At 38.4% G+C, this 22,039-nt stretch overlaps 1 protein-coding gene across 1 annotated transcript in view; it reads left to right on the top strand.

Annotated features, from left to right (window-relative positions):
- The window catches only part of cdh13 (cadherin 13, H-cadherin (heart)), a 424,551-nt gene that overhangs the window by 389,864 nt on the left and 12,648 nt on the right, over positions 1–22,039 (top strand). Inside the window, exons 12-13 of the mRNA XM_066713996.1 lie at positions 14,687–14,920; positions 19,031–19,249. Of these exons, the coding sequence (XP_066570093.1) occupies positions 14,687–14,920; positions 19,031–19,249 (453 nt within the window). The remainder of the gene's footprint in view (positions 1–14,686; positions 14,921–19,030; positions 19,250–22,039) is intronic.

Raw genomic sequence — 22,039 nt, 5'->3', positions numbered from 1 at the left:
CATCCACCTGCAGCACCTCTTTTCGAAATTGTTTCACTCTATCTGCAGGCTTAACCACTTTTATTCAGCATAGGGACTTAATGAATAACAAAACAGCTCAAGCAGGCAAGAAACAAAGCTGGGAAATGGAAACAGTTCCAAGTGTAGGGAAATTCCTGAAAACGCTAGGCCTGCTTATTAGCTTTAAGTGCCGACCATCGGTGTGCTTCATCCTGTTCTGGAGCTCTACTTTTATTGATTAACAAATACAAATCAAGATGGAGAAAGTTGTTTTAGGAGGTTGGGATAAACTCTTTCGGTTTGTACCCTGTGTGTAACATGAGAATCAGTTGTGAACCAGGATAAAATCAGGATATGATAGTCTTGCAGATGATCCTATTGGGCAGTATTTAATGCCTTGCAAACACACTCAATACATTAATTTAATATTTTAGTACACAAGGACACCAGCAACCGTATTTAAAGTCATGAGCTTGGCTTTTCTTTTCTTTTTTTAGTAGATATTTTATAACGACCAGAAACTCTTACTTGCTGAGAATCTCACTGACGTTCGTTTGGTGCTCTGGTGTGTTTTAGTTTTTCCCTCATAGAGGATTTGCCACATTAGTGAATCATTCCAACTAATTCAGCTTCTGAAAGCACTGACAGACACAGAGTGAACAGGGAAAGCAAATGAGTGTCACTAAAAACTAAGAACTCCAGTACTAGATTTAAGTCTTTACGTGGTATAACAATCATACAGTTCCCCACTTCTCAGTTTTTCCTTTTTTTTTTTTTACCCAGACACAGAAAATATGAATGTGCACATTTAACAGGAGATACACAAACTATAGTGTTGTACAAATATCCCATTATCATGCCTTTTTTCATGTTGGTATGGACTGATTCCTTCAGGCACAAGGTGCAATCTTGCTCAAAGGTGATTGTCTTATTCATCAGTATTCCTTGATGGCTAATATCTCGCCAAAGTGTGGTGGAATACTACAGAGTGACAGATAGTATGTCAAAACTGTGAAACAAGCTTCTAATGGACTATTTGGGAATTGTATCTATCCTAGGGGAGAGTGGGACTAATTGGGATGTATTACATTGTTAAAAACCTATTTCACTCTTTGCTCAGGACTTGGATTGAGTCAGGTTGGCAGTTTGTTATTGCACACTACATAATCAACCATGAGAAATGATCTTCCACACACTGATGAGGTTTTGGACTAATTCTTGTGATTGCTGCATTCTTCACTTTGGGGTAGTGTTCAAGACAGTGGCTATTGAGGATCTACCATGCTTCACAATATTGGGTTGATTCTATCAGTATAATGCAAGAAAGTGCACATTCTTCCATTTGCTTTAGGCTTATATATGTAAATGATGATCACTTAAAGACCAGAAGTAGGTCAATGCACCTTCTGTGGTATGATATTGGCATTTCCATTGTAAAAATAAATGTAGCTAGGCAGTGCTTTTGTTTGATGTCATTTTTCTAGTCAAAGAGAAACATGTTGATGCTCTGGTGTCATATACTCTTTCACTCTGCCTGGGGTTCCTATAATAACTGCCTGTTCATCTTTAAAAACAGTTTATCAGCAAGGTGTTTTATGTTACAGTAATAGTACACAGCAGAGATGAGACATAATTTGCAGCACATTAGGAGAGTAATTTTCAAATTTCTGTCCTTTTTTTTGGTGGTAGATATTACCTCCATTACAGTATGTCTGTGCTAAGCAATGTTGTCTTTACAGGTAGGCTTTCATGTCAGCAATGCTCTCAATCTGTGTAGTTCTGAAAATTGCTAAGCAACCACCTTTTGCTTTACAGTGCGACAAAATAAGCCTATCCATAGAGACGATAATGTATCCAACCTCTCCTTTTTTAATATATATGTTTTGTATGATGCAACTCTTCTCACATATATATGAGTTTCTCAGTATGTCTGGCACTGGGATGTACGATGACATTTCATGAACCATTGTAAGGTTATTTCTTAAAACCATTTTGCTGCTGTGAAAAAAAAAAAAAATTGAAGCCAGGGGCATCCAACCTCACTCAAGCTAGCAATAAGCAATTTCTTTTGTAATGGCTGTTCTAATGAAAAATAAGCATCGCGGTATGACACCACAGTGCTCGCATTGTTTGTGGACTTCTCCCCGTGTAAATGGTATGATGCATGTTTCAATAATTTGACTTCCCCAGAGAAAATGTAGTTTGGTTTCTGAGCTGAGCAAACAATGTTGATTTTGAGAGAGAAAACAAGGGGAATAGGCTTGTCTGGTTTTCAGTGGCAAATATGAAAGTGAGAGATCAGAGAATCAATCCATTATCAATCTGTTGCATTTTATTGAATGTATCAGTCTGTAGGCAATGGGGATCTTTTGAAAGAACAATCTGACTAATTGACTTTCTATTTCTACTGATTTCACATTGGTTACTCTGGACTGATGCAAATGTTTCCTCAGACCACCCAGCCCCCCACTCCTGATGACAGAAAGCATTTGCTTTTCTCTAAATACCAGTAATACAATATTATTCAAATAACTGGAAGACTATTTATTTATTCATTAATTTTAACACAGCCATTGCTTTATTTTCAGTGGGTATTTAGATCATATACCACCACTACATAGCCCTTAAACCACCACTGCATTTACCTCTTCCTCTCCCATCTGCCATCGTAATGAGACAAATGTTGCTGCATTGTTAATTGGCTGTTAAGCAGAGTGCAGCAGCTAAGTGGGAGTGGTTTATAAAGTATTGTTAATTAAATATAATATTTTTAATCATCAAACAGAAAATGTTGCTTTTATTTAATCATGGTTGTTTAAAGTAAATAAGTAAAACATTAATTCATGTCCAACAGAAAAGGTACTGTATAAACCACACTTTGAAAACCAGTGGCCTGGTGCTCTAGAGGTCTAGTTTCCCTCGCCCTTAAAAAGTTTAACTTTAATTGTCACAGCAAAATGACAATCCCAGCTCAGCAGTGGGCTTTCCAGGCTTTCTTTATTAATCCTGAACCATCTAAAGGTTGTGGCAGCCACGGATATATACTGTCTGACATAACTGAGAGGGTTGATTTATTTATTTATTTTACCTACATGGCTTCTTAAGTGTTTCTAAACCTGTCTCATTTTCTAATGTATTGTATTTGCATTCCCAAGGAAGAAAAAAAAGTCACTCAGTTCAAAAGCAGCAGGCAGTAGATCAACTCACCAGCTCATACAAGTAGTGCTTGAACTTAATCTCTGACTGAAGCAATCACTTCTGAAGACATCTATTCATCAGCACCATTTTGGCCATTACTATTATTTTATTGCAAAGAGGAAATGGAAAGCTTATTTCCTAATATATATATATATATATATACACACAGACATTTTGTTGCTTTAAAGCTTGCAGCCATCACACTTTGAAATAGGAATGAATGTGTTAAATACACAGCCTACTCCACACATTCACAGCAAGAACAAATGGAAGGAAGTAAATCGAGATTTAATATGACATAAATTGGAAACGTCATGATTGCGTAAGTATTCAACGCCTTTGGTGTGGCAACCCTAAATTAATCCCTGTATATATCCCCTGAACTGTCTGTAAAGCACTTTACATACTAGCAAGGACAGCACTGAATAAATAGTTATTATTAATACCACCACCAATATAACCTTATCCCAACTGTGAAGCATGGTGGTGGGAGTGTCATGGCGTGGGACTGCTTTGCCGTTGTTGAGAAAACCATGAATTCTGAGTTATACCAAACTATTCTGGAGGAGAACGTCAGGCCATCCGTTGTGCTGAAAATTAATATTACAATACAACAATCCTAATGATTCCAGCAAATCTACCAAAGAATGGTGAAAGCCATTTTGTGTTTTGGATTGGCTAAATCAAAGTCCAAACTGCAACGCAGTAAAAATTGTGTGGCAAGACCTGAAATGGGCTGTTCATGCAAGGCAGCCCTCCTTGTAGTAACTGAAGCAGTTCTGTTAGGAGGCATGGGAAAAAAAAGTCTTAGGAAATCTGAGAAAGTGATCTGTATTGGAAACGTTTGGTTGAAGTCATCACTGCTAAATAATGTACCACAATTTATTTATTGAATAAAAAGGCTTACTTCCTTCTGCACTCAAGTTTTTTACATGTTTGGTTCAGTAAATAATAAAACGATATATTTTTTGTGTGTCTGTTATTCAGTTTATCCTCATCAAAACATAAGATAGAGATTGTATAAGGTAATGTGTGTAGAATAAATTAAAATAAAGATCATCCCATGTATGGTTCACATACTTTCAAGCAGCACAGTTATTGCTTAGCCCTCTTCAGAAGGCTTGGAGTGAATAATATACATTATTGATGACACACTGCCAGAAATTTCGCTGTTCCCCTTTCTTAACCAGTAACCCCTTAATGGAGCCAAACTTCAAAGTGACGTCTCCTGCATGGTTTCAGTGGCTTAAAGAAAAAAAATGACTGTGACTGTGCTGTAAATCAGATTAGCATCGAAATGATAAAGCAAAGCAACCACAGTCTGATTTATCCTTGTCTGCGCACATTTCGGGAAAGTCAAAAAAGTAATAATTATGTGACACACTGAGTTAGAAATAAACATGAATGGTTCCTGCAAATTTAGTCTAGTGGAAAAAAATGTACATTATGCTTCTCTAGATGTTGCACAATATCTGGCACATAATTTACAATCTAAATTTACTGTCAATAAAGCACATTAGTGGCCCACGGTCATGGATGAATACCCTTTTCACGTGAGAGAAGTTAATGTTTCCAGCAAATCACATTTGATAATAAATATATGTTTAAATGGGGATTACTAAATGAACAGTGTGAAAAGGGTGTTCTTCCATTCATTCTGCTAGTATCTGTCATCAGATGAAGTATGTAGAAGTAAGTGGGAAGGGGACAGCTGACGGACAGAAACACAGACCAGTGCAAGGGCTGAAGGTGATGGTAGATTATAATACGATATGGCCAGGAAACAGACTTTGTCAATAAAATTTAAAAATCAGCCCAAAATGACATCAGAAGCCTTTGCATGCTTCACAGCATAGGGATTATGTGCTCTCTAGTCCTTGTTTAGAGATGAGGCTTGCACCCTGAGGTCTCAATTGAGTGCAGCTTTCCAATTGAAGATTTAAGTAGACTGACGAGCAAAGAATTGCACAGCAGTCAAGATGAGAATCAAGGTCATGATGATCATCCTCCTCTCTAATCATTGTCAATATATTACTGGAGGAAAGTCTCCTCAGTAATGGGGGAAGTGGCCATGGCTTCCCACACTGGCCAGACTGGAAGCTGAAAGCATTAGAGCCCCAGACCTTGTTGAACCTTTTCCAAATGGTCTGAGCAACCTACCGTAGACCCATTGTTGTTTATATATATATATATATATATATATATATATATATATATATATAAATATATATATATATATATGTTTAGATGAGCACTGGCAGTCTGCACTGATCAGATTCCTTTCTCTTCAGGCAAGTAGGTAGATTTCCTTTCATCAGCATGTGGTCTCTTCTAAATGCACTTTCTTAGAGCTCTCATGACCGTTTGTATATATTGAATCAAATGTGTTCTCGTAGTCAAACAATACCAGGCACAGAGGAAGCTCATTCTCTGCATCGTTCCAATACTTTTTATATAACTTGTATATTATTCATCGTGTTATATCCACTTCTGAATCTTGCTTGTTTGCTTGGTTGATTCGTTAATATCTTTGTAAATACTTTGTAATAGATGGGAAGTAGACTAATGGGCCTATAGTTCTTCAGATCTTCTTTGTTTTCCTTCTTGTTATTGCATTTTCTGGTGTTTTTTCTGAGACATTTTGAGAAAACCTTGGCCAGAATCATCACCATTTCTTCTCCAGCTATATTTAGGATCTCCACTGTGATTGCATCATTTCCATATTTCATCTTCTGGAATCACATAATTTTATGATAGATAGATGTTGTGGGGTTGGGCTATTGTAGCCCATGATGACTAGGTGGGGAACAATGTCAAAACACAGGACTGAGGGAGAGGAATAGTGTAAAACAGACCACAGGTGGTTTTGTTTGTTTCAATTCTGGAAAATGAAAAGAAAGTTAAACAACCTAGCTCCTTGTAGAAGCATTATCTTTAGATGGGATAGTCTGCTACACACAAAAACTAGTTAGCCCTCGACAGCTAAGCTGTTTCCCAGGTATAACAAAAACAACACAGCAAACAAGCAAACAGTTTTTTTTCCAGGGGTTGTTACCAGGGTTGTAGTCATCCAAACTAATCTGTTCAGGGTCACCAGCCAGTGCAATTCGTCATCCAATAATCAATCCAGTCAGTTTGTTCCTCTCTTTCTCCTGTGGTTGCTTCTCTAGCCACCCTCCTTCTCTTTCTGTCTGCCACTAACTACTAAGACAGAGAAAGCCCAGGGTGGGGTTAAATATCGGACTCACTGAGCAGCTGCACCTGGTTTCAGTCCAGGGCAGGAGGTGGGGCTGCTCTGCTGCACTGAGAGTGTTTTCCCCACAGTGATGTCCGTAGACCTGGCTGTGCGGTCCTAAGTTGTTATTTATTTATTGGCAGATGTCCTTATCCAGGGCAACTAAAAAAACATAAGAGTAATACAAAGTGCAAAAATAAAGTACAGTCCTGATCCACTGAGGCCTGGCTGTGCTGTCCGTGGTCCTGATCCACAGAAACCTTGTCCGTGGTCCTGTTCGTGGCAAAAGATAGTATTTGAGCAGGCACATAACAGTGATCAAAGACCCAGCCCCTCGCTGCACTGTGTGGGGTGGACACAATGCCAGGGCTCTATAGGCGGGGTCCTGAGGAAACAGTGACTCACAGTCTCATTACATTGTTACATTCTTGATACAGCTCAATGGATTTAATCCCATTTATATGCAACCTTTTGGCCCACAGCTGTATAGTACATTACTTCGAGATACCTATACCATTACACAATACATGAAATGGTATTCTCTCAAACCAGTGATCTGAATGGAATATCAAAGTCGGTCTCGTGAGATGATGTTATAATACTCTTCATCGTTATTCACATAAAGATGTTTGAAAAATCTTTTATTTTATTATTTTTGTCCCAGAAGTGTTAGATATTTCCTTCACTTATGGTTTAGTATGTTAATATGACTGTAATGCATAGAATATATAATATCTGCTCCAGTTTTCTCTTTAGCTGGGATTCTGCTACTCTTCAGCTGGGAGTAAGTGCTCTACTTTGGCAAGACAGATTCAGCATTAGGTCAGGGTCAGGGATTTTAATTCATATTCAAGATACAATACAGCATTAAATTGTAGGCTACCAGCTCTATTTTAAGACAGTAAAATTGAACTAATTTGCACTTACTTTAACTTCAGATGTCATGAGACTTTACAGAAATGCAAACTATAATTTATGAAAATTTAACTCCCATACTTTATGCTGTTTTTGTTTTTTTCTTAAAGGCCCTTAATTATAAACAGTTGATCAGTACATTTTGGATTTTACAAAGTCTTTTTGCAATTCCTTTCATCCCTTATAATAGTGCCCACATGCACTTTTTTTCTGTATTTCCATTTTCCTTCTCTTTCTAAATAATGGATTTGTCTCAAAGGAACAATAAGGTATCCATCAACATCTCATGCCTTACTAAAACAATATACTTATTTGATGGTTTTCTCATTGTTTTAAACTTGGGAGTCAGTTTATAACAACAGAAAGACCTTTAAAGTTTAACCCATTTGGAAACCTCACCAAGATCAGTCATATGTTGATCGTTGCCCTTTTCAAACCACAGATGTAGTTTTTTCAAATAATCTCATGTGAACTTTGTCTGTTTTCCATACGATGGCTATTCATATTTTTCATGTATAAATTAGAGCTGAAGAGCCACAACTATTAAAAAAAATTAAAAGACAAAAACAGAAATAACTCCTAATAAACATTAAAAAGCACCCACTTTAAAAGAGATCATGGGCCGGATTAAATCAAAACTTTGACCCACCCGCTAATAGAAAAGTACAGAACTGTACTCAATTGCTGCTTCATTTTTATTAAGATGCCACTTTCTTCTAATCATAAATGTAACCACTATGATGTACAGGTTTGTAGTTTGGTATTAGCGGGTGGGTCAAAGTTTTTATTTAATACGGCCCATGTTAGCTAACTCCCTACTTTGGATTTGTACAAGTAAGTGCAATGATTTTGTTGAAACATTCATACAATGCTTAGCTTCTAGATCTTTCATTTTCATCTTTTACAAGCATGTGTCATTTACAGTTGGAAGTGGCCTCCCTGCAGTTACCAGCTTGTGTATGTTGGCACTGTTTCTTTAAATTAATTTGACTGCCTTTTTTTTTTTATATGTGTTTTATAGTTCATCCCTCCCAAATGTTTTCATTATAACGAATAGCATGCTCAGCTCCTGTGGCTACAACAGACAACTAATTTACTCTCACTTATAAATACTATATATAAAGAAAATGTGCTTCAGTGTAAAACCCCAGCAGGTAGTCCAAATTAAAATGCTATTTGAAAGTGGGAGACTTTGGAAGACCACAGCACTCAAACTCCACAGCTGTAATTTTCTCATATAGGTTTGTTTAGTTTCAGAATACACACTCAGAGCTGTAATTTGTTTCCCTCTTTTTGTCTTTTTCTTTTTTCTCTGCCCTAATGGCAACCGAAAATGATAACGCTGTTTAATTTCAGAGCACCATTAGGTCATTAGCAAAACTCAGCCAAAAATAAATAAAACATTCTCTGCTGAGAAACAAATGAGGAGAAATAATAATTCACTGGCTGTTTAATTCTGACAGGCAGGACGAGGCGGCTCATCTGGGTAGCCAAAGATATGTGGGAGATAAAAGGTTGGCGATGATATCATCAGTGGGGAAGGGAATAATACATTTTAAAATTAAAAGAGTGCAGTTTAATTAAATGCTTGAAAGGACAGCTTTTATAACCATATTTCAAAATTCCTGTAAGGGCTATCATCTCTGTGAGTCTGTAACCATATGTGATTATAACTGATGGACCAGGGAATGGCTTTGAACCAGATTGAAAATTCAATTAGGAAACTAAATAAGAGATCACAATTGTTTTTTTGTACTGCTTAATGTTACCTTTTCATCAATTTAATCAGTCCCAAGTCTATTGACTTCAGTGTAGGTGTGTGTTTTGGTGTGTGGGAGTGTGCGTGTGTGCATGCATGTGAGTATAAAAGGTGCATATGCGTGTTAGAGTGTGTTTTGTTAAGCAGTCACACATATGTTTATAAGATATGTGCTACTCACACTATGTCCAGGTTTTTCTTTGCCTTTAAATTAAAAAAAACAACAGCAAATCCCCAAATGTATGGATAGGATTACAGAGATCACACTGACAGATTTTTATCAAGTGCGCACATTGGACACACACAGACGAAAACACTGCTGTTTACTTGTACACCATCTCAAGTGAGGACATAATGAAAGGCAAAGCAGACATTTATAGAGACGTGGCTCTGAATGAATGGTCTTGTTTCAAAGGTACTTCCACAGCAACTAACGGTGTATTTTCTGTGGGAAGTTCAATACATTCCCAGGAGAGGCGCAAAGTAAATTGGTATCATTATAATGAGCTGGGGAAACAGCTTTGAGAAAACAGTTTACTTTAGTGTGTATGATAACCAATAATACAAGAAGGAAACAAGATATCATTTATAATGCTTATAAGGGTAATGTTGATCTACCAATCTCATATTAAGCCATTTTATTTTTCTTCTACTGTGGAAATAATGCAATCGCTTTAAAGTCACCTTCAGGAACAGCCTATGTCGGGGTTGAATCTGTGTGTGTATTTGCATGTGTGTGTCTGAATGGTTACCAGTGGAATGTTGCATACTTGTGTGACAGAAGCTACGTTGGTGTTCGGTACGTCTTCAATTACCAGTATATAATATCCTAACAGGATACAAATGTTACTCACACCTGGGTTCTTTCAGTCTTCGACTTTGATTTCTCTTATTTAGATTACCCATGTTTTTTTTTTGTTGGAATGAGAGCGGGATATTGCGATGCTCATCCAAGAACTTCTAGTCCTCTTAATATTTTGGTTGTAGACTTACATGCGTGATATGAATTGTCCTCATAGTTGAACGTCTAAGTGGGTCCATGCTTGATCTTCTTCACATAGGGTTTATAACTAAAATAAAAAGTATTTTTGGAACCTACCTGTCCCTCTTCTGTCAAGGGAATGTTAACCAGAGATCTACATCAGTGCTTTACAAGGGGTATGCTATTCATAAGCATAATTTTATGCTGTTGTGAGTGTGTGTATATATATAGTAAATTACGTGTATACTAAGGTTACTACATTCCACATTGCGCATTTTATATTTCACTCTAAAAAGAAAAACAAATCCCTTTATGATCAGCCACCTTACATTGGCACCTTGCTGTTCATAACATATCATGTTTTGTTTTATATTTCCTGTGCTGATTCTTTGATAATAAATTCTTAACCATGCCTACATAATGTGTAGAACGGCTCCATTTATTAGAGCTGTCTGTGAGTTGTGAAGTCGGGATTGTGCTGGTAATGGATTCCAGGCTGTCCATTATACTGTATCTAATGATATGGAGATTGTAGTAGCCGTATAATATCTGCAGAGCGCTGTGTGACAGGGGATAAATTACAGTATCAATTCCCTTAGCAGACGCCTATCGTATACTTGCAAAACATCGGTGGAATACTGCAATACTGGAAAATTAAAACATCAGTGCCGCTTTGTAAATATTGATTTCAAACCAATCTAAATGCACAGCTTTTTAGACGGCGCGTTGTGACTGGAGTTGTTCTCAATTATGATTCCAATTACACGCATTCCATAGCAATCCATTTCCATTACAATTACTTCCCAGAGAAAGGTGGCTGTTACTGCGATTAATTACTTCTCGGCAACGGTAATTGCAATCAGCCACATCGGCGTGCCAAACTTTAATAGAGACAACTACATAGGTTGTAAATGACACCTGATTTTACACCTGCTTTATGAGTGCTCCACAGGGTTATCGGCTACTTCTCACTAGTTCATGTCCAAATCCAGTTGTCTGAGGATAAATGCATGTTACTCTGACCTGCAGTTTACATCCGATATGCATTTAGCAGTTTTCCATTTTGACTATGCATCCCCAAAAGACCTTACAATATGCCCTTGTGGTGAATTACGTTGAGGTGACAAATTCAATTTTCTCTATCAAATAGTATCAAATCTCTATCAAATTTTCTCTATCAAACATGCCTGGCTTCCTTCTTCCAATTATGAACTAAAGGAGTATTAGGAGTGGTCAGTCAGACTCAATGTATTACAATATACTCCACCAGAGAATTCATAAAATGTATATTATAAGTTACAGACACCTTGGATAGTAAGCCCTTTTTCCTTCTTGCTTTTCTGTTTTTTATTTTTAATCTTACCCAAATGCAACATCACATACAGCCGTAGCATATTGGATTCCAGTTTGTAGATTATTACATTGTAGAAATTATTCAATTACTTCCTTTAATGGCACTGCCGAGGCCCTTTTTCATCCTTTTGTAACTACAGAGGGTATTATTTTCTTGTTGGCTTTCGACTGAACATTCACCGTGTGCTTTTCAGTTATAACAGACCTCGCAAAAGTGAACAAAAAAACTCAATAAATCCATCCACCCTCTGAAATAAAATAAAACTGGCTGAGTGGCTGCAGACAGTCAAGATTGAACGGATTCTTGGTTCCTGAGCTCCTAATCATGTGAAATAGCCAGAGCCGTCTCTTGCCAGGCCTTCGTTGGAACTGGACATTTCATATCAGCTGCAAGAAGCACCTGGCTGTAGCCCCTCATCTGTCCATTTTTAATTATTATTGGTATTGTTTATGATCTACAAATTAGGCTAATTTTAACATAGTCAAAAGCATCAGTGTCAGAGATGTACCACATGAGTTTCAAGTTGAAAATACTACCCAAATGGGGAAGGGACATCTTGCCTTACCATGGGGAACCTGTGAACAATTGTTCTTCGGCGACCTATGGGCAGCGTTGTGAGGGAAATCGTTCAAGAGCTCCCCATCCCCCTTTGGCTTGAACCGTGCAAGACAAACACAAAAGCAGACATTCCTCTTAGCCTGGGATAAAACTATGAATGACTTCCTTTTAATGTACGATACACTCTGTATATGTGCCGTGGTGCCATGCATCCACATGTTTTTAATATTTTATTGGGTGGGGTTTACATTTATCTTGAGAATTAACACAATAGATGAGAATTATATATTTTTATTATTTACATTTAATGATGCTTAGTTAAAAAAGTCAATGAGTCCTGCCGTTATTTTTCCTCAAATTTACCTCAAATCAAGTGCTTCCACTCATACCCTCTGAATACACAATCATTTGTAGCAATACATCCAGTAAACAGTACAGCACTGCAGGTTACATGACTTGAAGTGCTATCAGTACCTTGCATTGGGAAGCAGCTCATCCAGTGAGAGCCAGGTTCCAGATGAGCCGTAAAGCCTGAAGACCACTGCTCCAGATCCAAGCTGTGAATCTCCAGTGCTATTGTAAAACTGCCTGAGTCCTGCCATGATTAGACAGACTAAAGACAGCTGGGCGCCACAGTTTGCCACACAGCAGGGTTAGCCACCACTGGTTTGGATATCTGAGATACTGAGCAAGACCAGAAGCCGTGTTTATGAATCACCTGGCTTGAACACTCTTATCTGTCTTGGAGCTGCAGCATTGAGACGAGCAGACGGCTCCACAGCGCCAGTGTTCGAGAGCTCACTGCCTGTTGTGCAGCTCAGTGCTCAGACTCTCAGGAGTAATGGAGGTTTGAAAAGTCTGAACTGCGTGAAACAATGCTGTCATTCTTTTGATTCAGCTGTAAAGCGGTCGATTAGGAATGTATGGACTGATATGCCTGTGCTTGAGTTGCCAGGTTTGTTTCTGTTGTTGAAATTGAAAATCGTTGCTTAATTAAAAACAGCTTTGCAGTTTGTTTGGAACTAGTAAATACTAAATGGATACAAAAGGGGGCATATTCCTGTAATTGGGGATTCAAAAGATGTTGCATTATTACTTCTTGTTTTGAGTAATTTTATTTAACAAAAATAGACCTTTTCATGTTATTTTTTATCTGTGATCTATTGTGTTAATATTATATCCGTTAATGTTTTGCTTTCAAGGCTGATTGACCCAATAAAAGTGTGTTTTTGGTCATGTCACATTTTGTATCATCTCTGTCACAGTATGTAGTGTATCGAGCAAGAGAAAAGAAAAGAAAACTCTTCTTCTTGTCAGAGAGATTGTATTGAAGGAGAAATAGCTGTCTACATTCACTGGGAGCCTTTTGAAGGCCTAGTGATATATATAAAAAAGTGTTTACTGTTTTTTTTTTTTGTACTGTCTTGAAAAACAAAAAGCGTACTCTCCTGCTGTGTCGAGCATAACAGAAACTCCTTCAATGTAAAACTCACTCTCTCATTTTCATTGTAAGGAGAATTGATGAGAGTTTTCAGTCATATAATGGATTTCTTTTCTGGGCAGTGTTTCCCTGTCTCACGTTTCCAGTTCAGGTGCCTCAGTGGCATCAGATTGTACCTTGCACAGGGACACACGGTCGATCTGTGACCCATCTCTCACAGTCATCCATCTCCTCAGCTGCCAGCAAAAATCAATTTCTATTTCTAATGTGAGAGCGCCTGAGTTGGTTTTTCTTCAAAGCCTGCACTTTCACAGGGGACTCCACTAGAGGGAGCCGCGCCTGACTGGTGCGACACAACACCTTGCCACATCATTCAAATTCTGCACAGGATCTATTGTGCTTTACAACAAGCCATTTAATTTGGGTGCTTTTATAAATTACTTCAATTAATTAATTTGGTCTGGGCGAATGTTCATTAATTTAGTTTCATAAGGACATCTCTTTCATGCATATCCAAATGCTTTGCAAGGGAAAACAAAACCGTTGCAGTTCAGTGGGCTTTAAATGACACCTTGTAAAAGAAACCAGGTCCCCGAAAATCCAATTCTAAGTCCATTTCATCCTACTTTTCTTTCCAGATGCTCTTTGTTATTGCACTGGCTTCGAGTTAGTCACTCGTTTTAAATAGACGTGCATTGATTGTGCAAAAAGTGTGGAGTTCTGTTAAGCATAGAAGCAAAATAATTGGAAACCCAAGGTGGGATTGCTGAATTCAGGTGAGATCCACATGAGTTTGTGTGGCTGAAAGATTGAATAATCAATAGTAATCACATGTGGTAGACTAACGTAGGATGCCAACATGTCGTGTATTATATCCAATGAAGTCATGGCATAGTGGAGAACCAATCCAAATGATGTTATGCTGGAGGGCTTATGTTTCATTTGAAGCTTAGTCTATGCAAGGGTTTCTTCTGTACAAGTCTTTATGGAGAGAAAGGGACAGGAGAGATCAGAGAACCTAACTGCTTCAGCCCATGCAAGTACAATTAAGAGCAAAATGGTGCTAAATGAAAATGTTGGGGTGGAGTGTGAAGGAAAACTCATTCTGTAAATCAAGGTGTGGTAGATCCCAAGGTAGATATCAAGACCTGAGTGTTTAGGTCCCTTCCTTTTCTTTAGATTTCCTTAAGCTGGTAGACACAGACTTTGGCTAATGGGTACTGCCTCTTTTTTCCCTTCCCCAGGCAGCCCACCTGCTACCGGCACTGGAACTTTGATCATCACCCTTGAGGATGACAATGACAACCCCCCGTGGGTGTACCCCTCCATGGCGCGGGTGTGCGAGGACTCCAAGGACCTCAACGTTGTGATCGTGGGTGGCAAGGACAAGGACGTCAGCCCCGCCTCAGACTCCTTCAAAATCGAACTGGGGAAGCAGCCGGGGCTGGAGAAGACGTGGAAGGTCACCAAAGTCAACAGTAAGTACAACCTGGCCAGCATTCTTTACCATTATGTTTTGTTAAAGGTATCAAGAGTTCCTGGATTCACAGAACAAACACTTACCTGCTATAGAGGTCTAACTGCTGGAGATTTTGCAATGGAAAAACACATTTGTTTGGTATGTTTATTTTCTCACTGCTTCTGATGGCTTAAAATCCTTCCTCGCAAGTTCTTCTCTTACCTTCAACCTGACTACAATTAACTTTTTCAACAATGATCATGTTATTCATGATGTAGGCCTCAGATGAGAACAACAAGACAGAAGGAAGACCTAATGCATCCACTTCAGACCAGGGGTTTTACCAGCTTTTATTCAGTGTCCATTAACAGACTATGAAATCCTCTTGCTGAAATGATTTCTGAAGTCCCTTTCTACAAGATGTGCGTCTGTGTGAGTGCCTGTGGGTGAGTTTGTCTGGGAATGTGTGTGTGTGTGTGTGTGTGTGTGTGTGTGTGTGTGTTAAAACTACATACTTCCTACTCTATGGTTCTCTGCCAATCAGGCCTTGTTCTTAAGTGCTACAGCAGACAGACGTCCAAACATGTTGCCTTTAGTTTCTTTGCCTCATGCCTCTGACGATACCTCATAAAAGTTTTAGACGAGCAGGAGAGCACATGGGGTGAAACACGAACGAGAGTTGTCTGCAGCTCGATTTTAGATGTGATATGCCTGAAATCTCCTCGACACATTCAAAAGCTTGGTATGCAATTAAAGTAAAAAGCCTGCATTGAGTACATTACTTTCCTCTGAATTAATATGAAATGCAATAGGTAATGTATTGAAATGATGTGGAAAAAGTACCAGCTGAAAGTTTGTACATGAGAGCCCTGTTAAGTGGTGAAGTAGGTTGTTTTAATGTTGTTGTTGTTTTTCAGTTTGTCTGGAATGTTAAATACAGGAAGGTTTGCTACTTCATATCTAGAGCCCATGCCATGCTCCCTGAACATTCAAAGCAAATCAAACAAACAGGAAACCCTAAAAACTGAATGTAAAAATTTGTTCAGTTTTCCAAAGCCTTTGTGGACAATATATCATGAATAGTCCTTTACAATGCAAGTAGAGAGAAGTACAAGGACAAATTGTAAAATATGCACACACACAAAAAAAAATACAGTAAGGGATACTAGAAATATAGTGTAAAGTATACGTATGGATTTAATTTAACATGCAATTTAAATCATGATGGATAAAGTCGGATTAGAAATTCCCAGTTTTTAATTATTTAAGGTAAATCCGAGATATAAACCCTCTGTGTTCTTTCCATAATTGTATTTAAAGGATCATGTGGAGAATGCTAACAACATTAAAAACCATTCCACAGTTTACATCTCCCTCCCTCTTTTAATTGATAAACACAGTAAGCTTAACAGCGTTCAGCTCCACTCTGAAATGGAGGCAATTAAAACTCCGGCGCTCCTCCACGCCACAGTTTCTCTACCACAGCTGCTTCTGGCTGCTTTGCAATTCATATCAGAGACTCTTCAGAAAACCATGTTTACAATGTAAGGAGCATAAAGTGACACCCTTTAGGGCCGCCCCCTGGGAAAACACAGATTTACTGATTTAAGAATCTGATTTTAAGTATTGCACTTAAAATGCATTTAAGATGCTATCATTCGAAGTATTCAGAGGTTATTCTGCAGTGTGTTTTTAATTCTTTGGTATACTTTAAGGGTAATTAAAAACTTCGTTAAATATATTTTCCCAAAGCTGCTGACAAACCATCCTTTTTCCTTCATAGGAACAGCTGTTTATAGAAATGTTTTTTTTTGTTTGTTTTTTAATCTTCTTCACTGCGTCACCAGCTACACAACTGCGTATCTCTGGTTAATAAGCTCATCCTCCAATGCTAATAAGCCTACCTTATAAAAATATTCTCTTTAATTAGAAGTTGTGCTGACTAAAATACAGATTAATTATTTTGTGAATGTAATTCTCTCTGCTGTCTGGGGATTACATTATATTCTATACTTAATCTACTGCCAAGATTACTCTTTTGGTTTTAGAAAAAACACACGTAAAAAAACCTTAAGTTTTAATTTTAGAAGCATTTCCCCACTGCACCAATTAAAGTCTGCCAGTCACATTGCATTAGCTTTTAACAAGGGCATATTGCAGACATGGATGGTATTTTACAGGGTTAGGAGCAAACTCCCCTTGAATCTCTTGATAATTCTGCTCTCTCCTTTTTATTTTAAAGGATCCTGCCACGTACAGATTTTGTCAGCCATCCTAGAGCACACTTAGGTATAATGCGAATTATATGGAGCACAGTTCATAAGATATTTAAAAACCTTGATTTAGCCTGACTACTTTGAGTTCGAAGGGCGCTATATTAATTCCTCGTTTGATCTAATCGGCCTTTCAGCTCATTCAAATGCCGGTCCTTGCACCGTTCCCACAGAGTGAAGCACTGTAATATGCATGACCTTGCAACAGGTCCAAGGACTATGTAACCAGCGAGAAATTTTGGAGAAATAGTAGCATGCATGGCAGGAGTTCGAGGTTCAATGCCCAGCACTGACTGTCAGCCCTCTCTGGCATCGCAATACCATTTCTAAACAACGTTCTCCTCTTTGCATTTGAGATCCACAGGATGAGCTTGGTCAGGATATTTTTGAAACAGCAGGGATGGAGGAAATTTGCAATTGCATCTGCTTTTTACAGATAATCACAGACTGGGGATGAACAACAGAAAATGTTCTAAAAGTCGTGATAATCCGCATGCATGGTACTTAGATCCATTCACAGACTACTGCTTATATGTTTCAGAGAAATGCTGAAGGAAATAAATACCTTTTACACATCTTTCTCTACAACAGATTGTATTTATTTTGGGTTTTGTGTTATTTTTCTCCATACCTAAACCAAAACTATAGTGCTGGAACATACCATTCAGGTAAAGTATCTCTAATTGGCTGAACAAATGTCTGTGTGTATCTCCATAATTAGCAAAGAGATTGTCTTAACTGTACGTCTCTGTAATAATACATTTTGCTTGCGTTCCAAAATGTTGATCCAAGAGTGTCTATACGAGTACATACTGTAACCGGTGGATTATGTTTGATTTGTTTAGTATGCTTAAAGTGTATATGCTTATTTAACCCCAAACCCATATTGTAAATTCACCCACACGTATAATTGAAATAGCAGAGTATCAGTAAATGAAGTAATAATCAAACCTGTATTCCTGCCAATTTCATACTTTTCTCTGTCAAGGAACATCTCCTCTCCTGCACACATGCTTCGGAGCAGAGCCTATAACTTTAAAATGAACATATAGTTTCTTGGCACGCTTTTAGATCTGCTCTGGTGCTCTGGGTGTTTATAATGTCGTTTTAAAGCTGACAAATGGGAAGAGGACATAAGCTAACAAAATGGGCATTTTAATTTGTTAAATATATATTTAAAAACAAATCAACTACAGTTTAAATGTAGAGGAAGATTGGTAATTTCTAACGGTGAGGCTTGGATAACAGATTTTGGCATTTGGAGTTCCAACAGTTGGACGTATTCTTTGCTAAATCAATACCTGACAATTTCAGTCTTAACTGCTTGATCCATCTTCACAGCTCTTATATCCTGCTGGCTTCAAGTCACCGAGCCCATTCTCTTTTATCAAGTTGTGCAGATGGTATCACAGTGCTTTTAAAAAAAATAACTTGCCCCCAAATGAAACATCCTATAAATACACATACCAGACTGGGCTTAGAAGAGGCAAACCTGGTAAAACTGCATTTGTCTTTTTCATGTTTCATTGAATAACTCCCTTCAGCAGCAACCTGTGAAGGGCCTTAAACAGCAGAAGGGATGCAGAAAGACTGACGCACTGCTTCTTAAAATAGGGAAGCAATGCCTGCAGGACCACTTAGTTGCATTGAAGACATTCTGTAAGGTGAAAGAGATTAAACGGGGGGGGGGGGGGGGGGGTCTGGGTACAGGCACCGGTGACTTCATCTTTGAGTGTCTTCTTAAAGAGAAACAGGTAAATGCTTTCCGGGCTTTACCATACGGATATACCCTGACATGAGATCAGACGAGGGTGGCCGGATCATTGTTTTAATGGCTTTTGCTTCTCCACCCTCAGGTACTCACTCTCAGGTCAGCCTCCTGCACAACCTGAAACGAGCCAACTACAACCTGCCGCTCATCGTGACCGACTCCGGCACGCCGCCCCTGTCCAACAGCACGGAAATTAAAGTACAAGTGTGCACCTGCAAGAAGAACAAGATGGACTGCAACAGTGCCGTTAGCCTGCGCGTCAGTGTAGGCCTGCTCCTTTCCTTCTCCTTCGTCACCTTGTTTTGTGAGTGTCCTCCTTTTTATTTATATATATTTGTCCTGTTTCGGTGCTTCCGTTGTTTTTTGCTGTACACAATGTCACCACAACTCTCTAGGTTCAGTATTAAGTCACCGTATGGCTGTGAAAAAAGTCAGTGGCTCTTCTGTAATGCTTTAGAGTTGGTCAGGAGAAACAACAACAAAAAATCATCTCCATCTTGCAAATACTAAATGCTTTTTCTATCATGACAAATTTGCAGTTTGTTGAGCGACAGTTGCGGCTAAACTAGATGTTTACTGAGGGCCAGACACCTATTTAGTGTTACAGTCATTCTGTGCCAGTGCACCACACAACACACTGGGTTTATGAAGTCTGAAATATGGGGAAATCACTTTCATGAGCCGATTGGTGGCTTGGTTTTGAACCCCTCTTTTGGAGGAAAATCTAAATCTTGTCTGTTTATAAGATCTCTGTAATACTGTTATGTGTCACTATGATCCTTTAGTTGCCCACTGCAGAGGACTATTTTAAATCCAGTTGTACCTCTCTGGTATACCCTACGATACCATATTGGGAAATGAAAATGTAACCCAATATAAACACTGCACTTTCAAATCTTCTGAAGGAGAAACAGCACAATATTCAATCAGACATGCCTGTGAAGCTTAGAGCCTTTAACGTGGTCCACAGTATCTCTGCATGGTGTGTTGCATTAATCTTTAAATCCCCTTTATATTTGAATGTCCCTATACTTACATAAAGTTGAATTTCTAATTTATACAATGTGCGATAACATGAATAATTACTTTCCAGAATATGAATTGTGACATAAAGGAATCAGTTGGACACTTGGAAACAGTAACTTTATTAACTTTTTTTTTATAATCCAAAGTTTCAAAAAAATATACTTGTATAGGATGTATAGGAGAACAATATCCTTTCTTCAACAGTGAAAATATTGGTAGAAGTAAATCCAGTCTTCTGGCATACTCAAATGTAGGACTTTGGGGATGTGGCATTTATTTTCCTTATTAATGCATGTGAAGTTATACTTATTGCAGGTATTTTGTGTGAGTCGCAGGTGACAACAACACAAAACGAGAACACTGACACACTGGAAGCTGAATTACACAGAGCAAGAATAAAATAATAGGGTGAGGAGGGATGGGGGTTTAGCAGGTAATGTGAATCGCTGAGTCCCGTGTTAGAATGCAAAGGTGGCGCTGAAGAATTAGTGGCTTAATCGAGACACGGAGGTGAAAAGAAGCAAGTTTGCGTGATCATTAACAGCTTTTTATTTCCCACCTCAAGTTTAATTAAAAAAGCAAATTGACTGAAATTACATTTAAAGGGATGCACATTCCAAATCAGGTGACTGTCATATGGCTGTGTTTCATTTTTCAACTCTTTGAGTCAAGTTCAGGTTAGGTAAATACCTAGTATTATCCAGAATTACATTTAACAATGAGTTTGACAGCGGGTGTCTGGAGGTTAATGATATTAGAGCATATCATAATTTAGGCACAGAACTCCATCATTCTATGTAAACGGTATTGATCAAAGGAGCCTTTGTAGCCAGCTCTTGTGTAGGAGGTGCTATAGCTCAAGACATTGTTGCTCATGAGATTTACCAGTGTTAAACCTTCTGAGATTACAAAGCCAGGGCCTAAATTAACTGTGCTCTGAAGCAGCAGAAAATCATTTGAAGTTGAAACACAGGAACAATTCTGAGCTATGTGTTTTAATAGTTATTACTGTAGGGATGCAGATAAGGTTATTTCCGTTAAGTGAACAAGGGTTTTGGAATGGAAGGTGCTGATTAGGAGCAGCAACGAAAGCTATGAAGTTTGGGCTAAAGTGTAGCAACACAATATAGGCCAATTTTATGTATGTATGTATTTATTTATTTATTTATAGGCTCTTAGACTGTAATGTATTTAAAGGATACTGAATGCTGTGGTTTAATGTCGTTTCTGTTGTTATTCTTGTTATTATTTTCATTTGTCTCATTATTATTATTGCTAGTAGTAGTTAAAGTAGAAGCACCAGCGATATCTTTTGTCCTAGTAGTAGTTTTGTTGGAGTGGTTGAATGCCTTCATATGGTATGAGCTTAAACATAAAACTACTATGTGTCTAAGATCAAGTAATTTGCCTTTTTATCTCCGCTTTGAATATCAAACACTTGAATTTCAAGAGACTACCACTATATCACCAAAGGTCACAGAAAAATAAAAAAAAAACAAAAGGAAAAATAGGTAGCCAGTTGAAAAGATGTTAGCAGTCTTATTATTTAATTCCTACAGTAGGAATGTACTGAGCCACAAAGAGCCTTTTTGTGCGATCAGACAGCCTTATCACAGTTAGCAGGGGATCATGGAGCCAGAGACAATCTTTCCATGCGATCCTTTCATCTCCGACTGCCAAGAGTCAGTCTCAAGCAGAAGAGGAAGGCCACGAAAGGTGCTTTTACCGCAAGAAGCATTGCAGGTCTCCAGACAAGATGAGTTCAGAGCCATCCTCTGCTGCCTACTGGAAGGGCACCAGTGGCTCTCATTGCTGGCTGACCTCAGTCCTGGAGATAGGACAGCATGAAACAAGCAAATAAAACCAAAAACGGAAAAGGCACATGGCAGAAGCGTGCAGACAAGACACCATGGCCACTGCAACAGGTGTGAAGGGTTTACTCACCTTTCATACGTAGCAACGCACATGGCTTCCTCTCTGTAGAAAACTCCCCGATAGCCCTTTATCTCTCCCATGTCTAATTGATTCCTCGCTTTATTCATTTCTTAAAGGATTGTGTGCAGTTGCT

This window comes from Amia ocellicauda, chromosome 9 (genome assembly GCF_036373705.1).
Source record: "Amia ocellicauda isolate fAmiCal2 chromosome 9, fAmiCal2.hap1, whole genome shotgun sequence".
NCBI lineage: Eukaryota > Metazoa > Chordata > Actinopteri > Amiiformes > Amiidae > Amia > Amia ocellicauda.
Note: the sequence above shows the minus strand (reverse complement) of the source record. Positions and strands in the feature narration are given on the sequence as shown.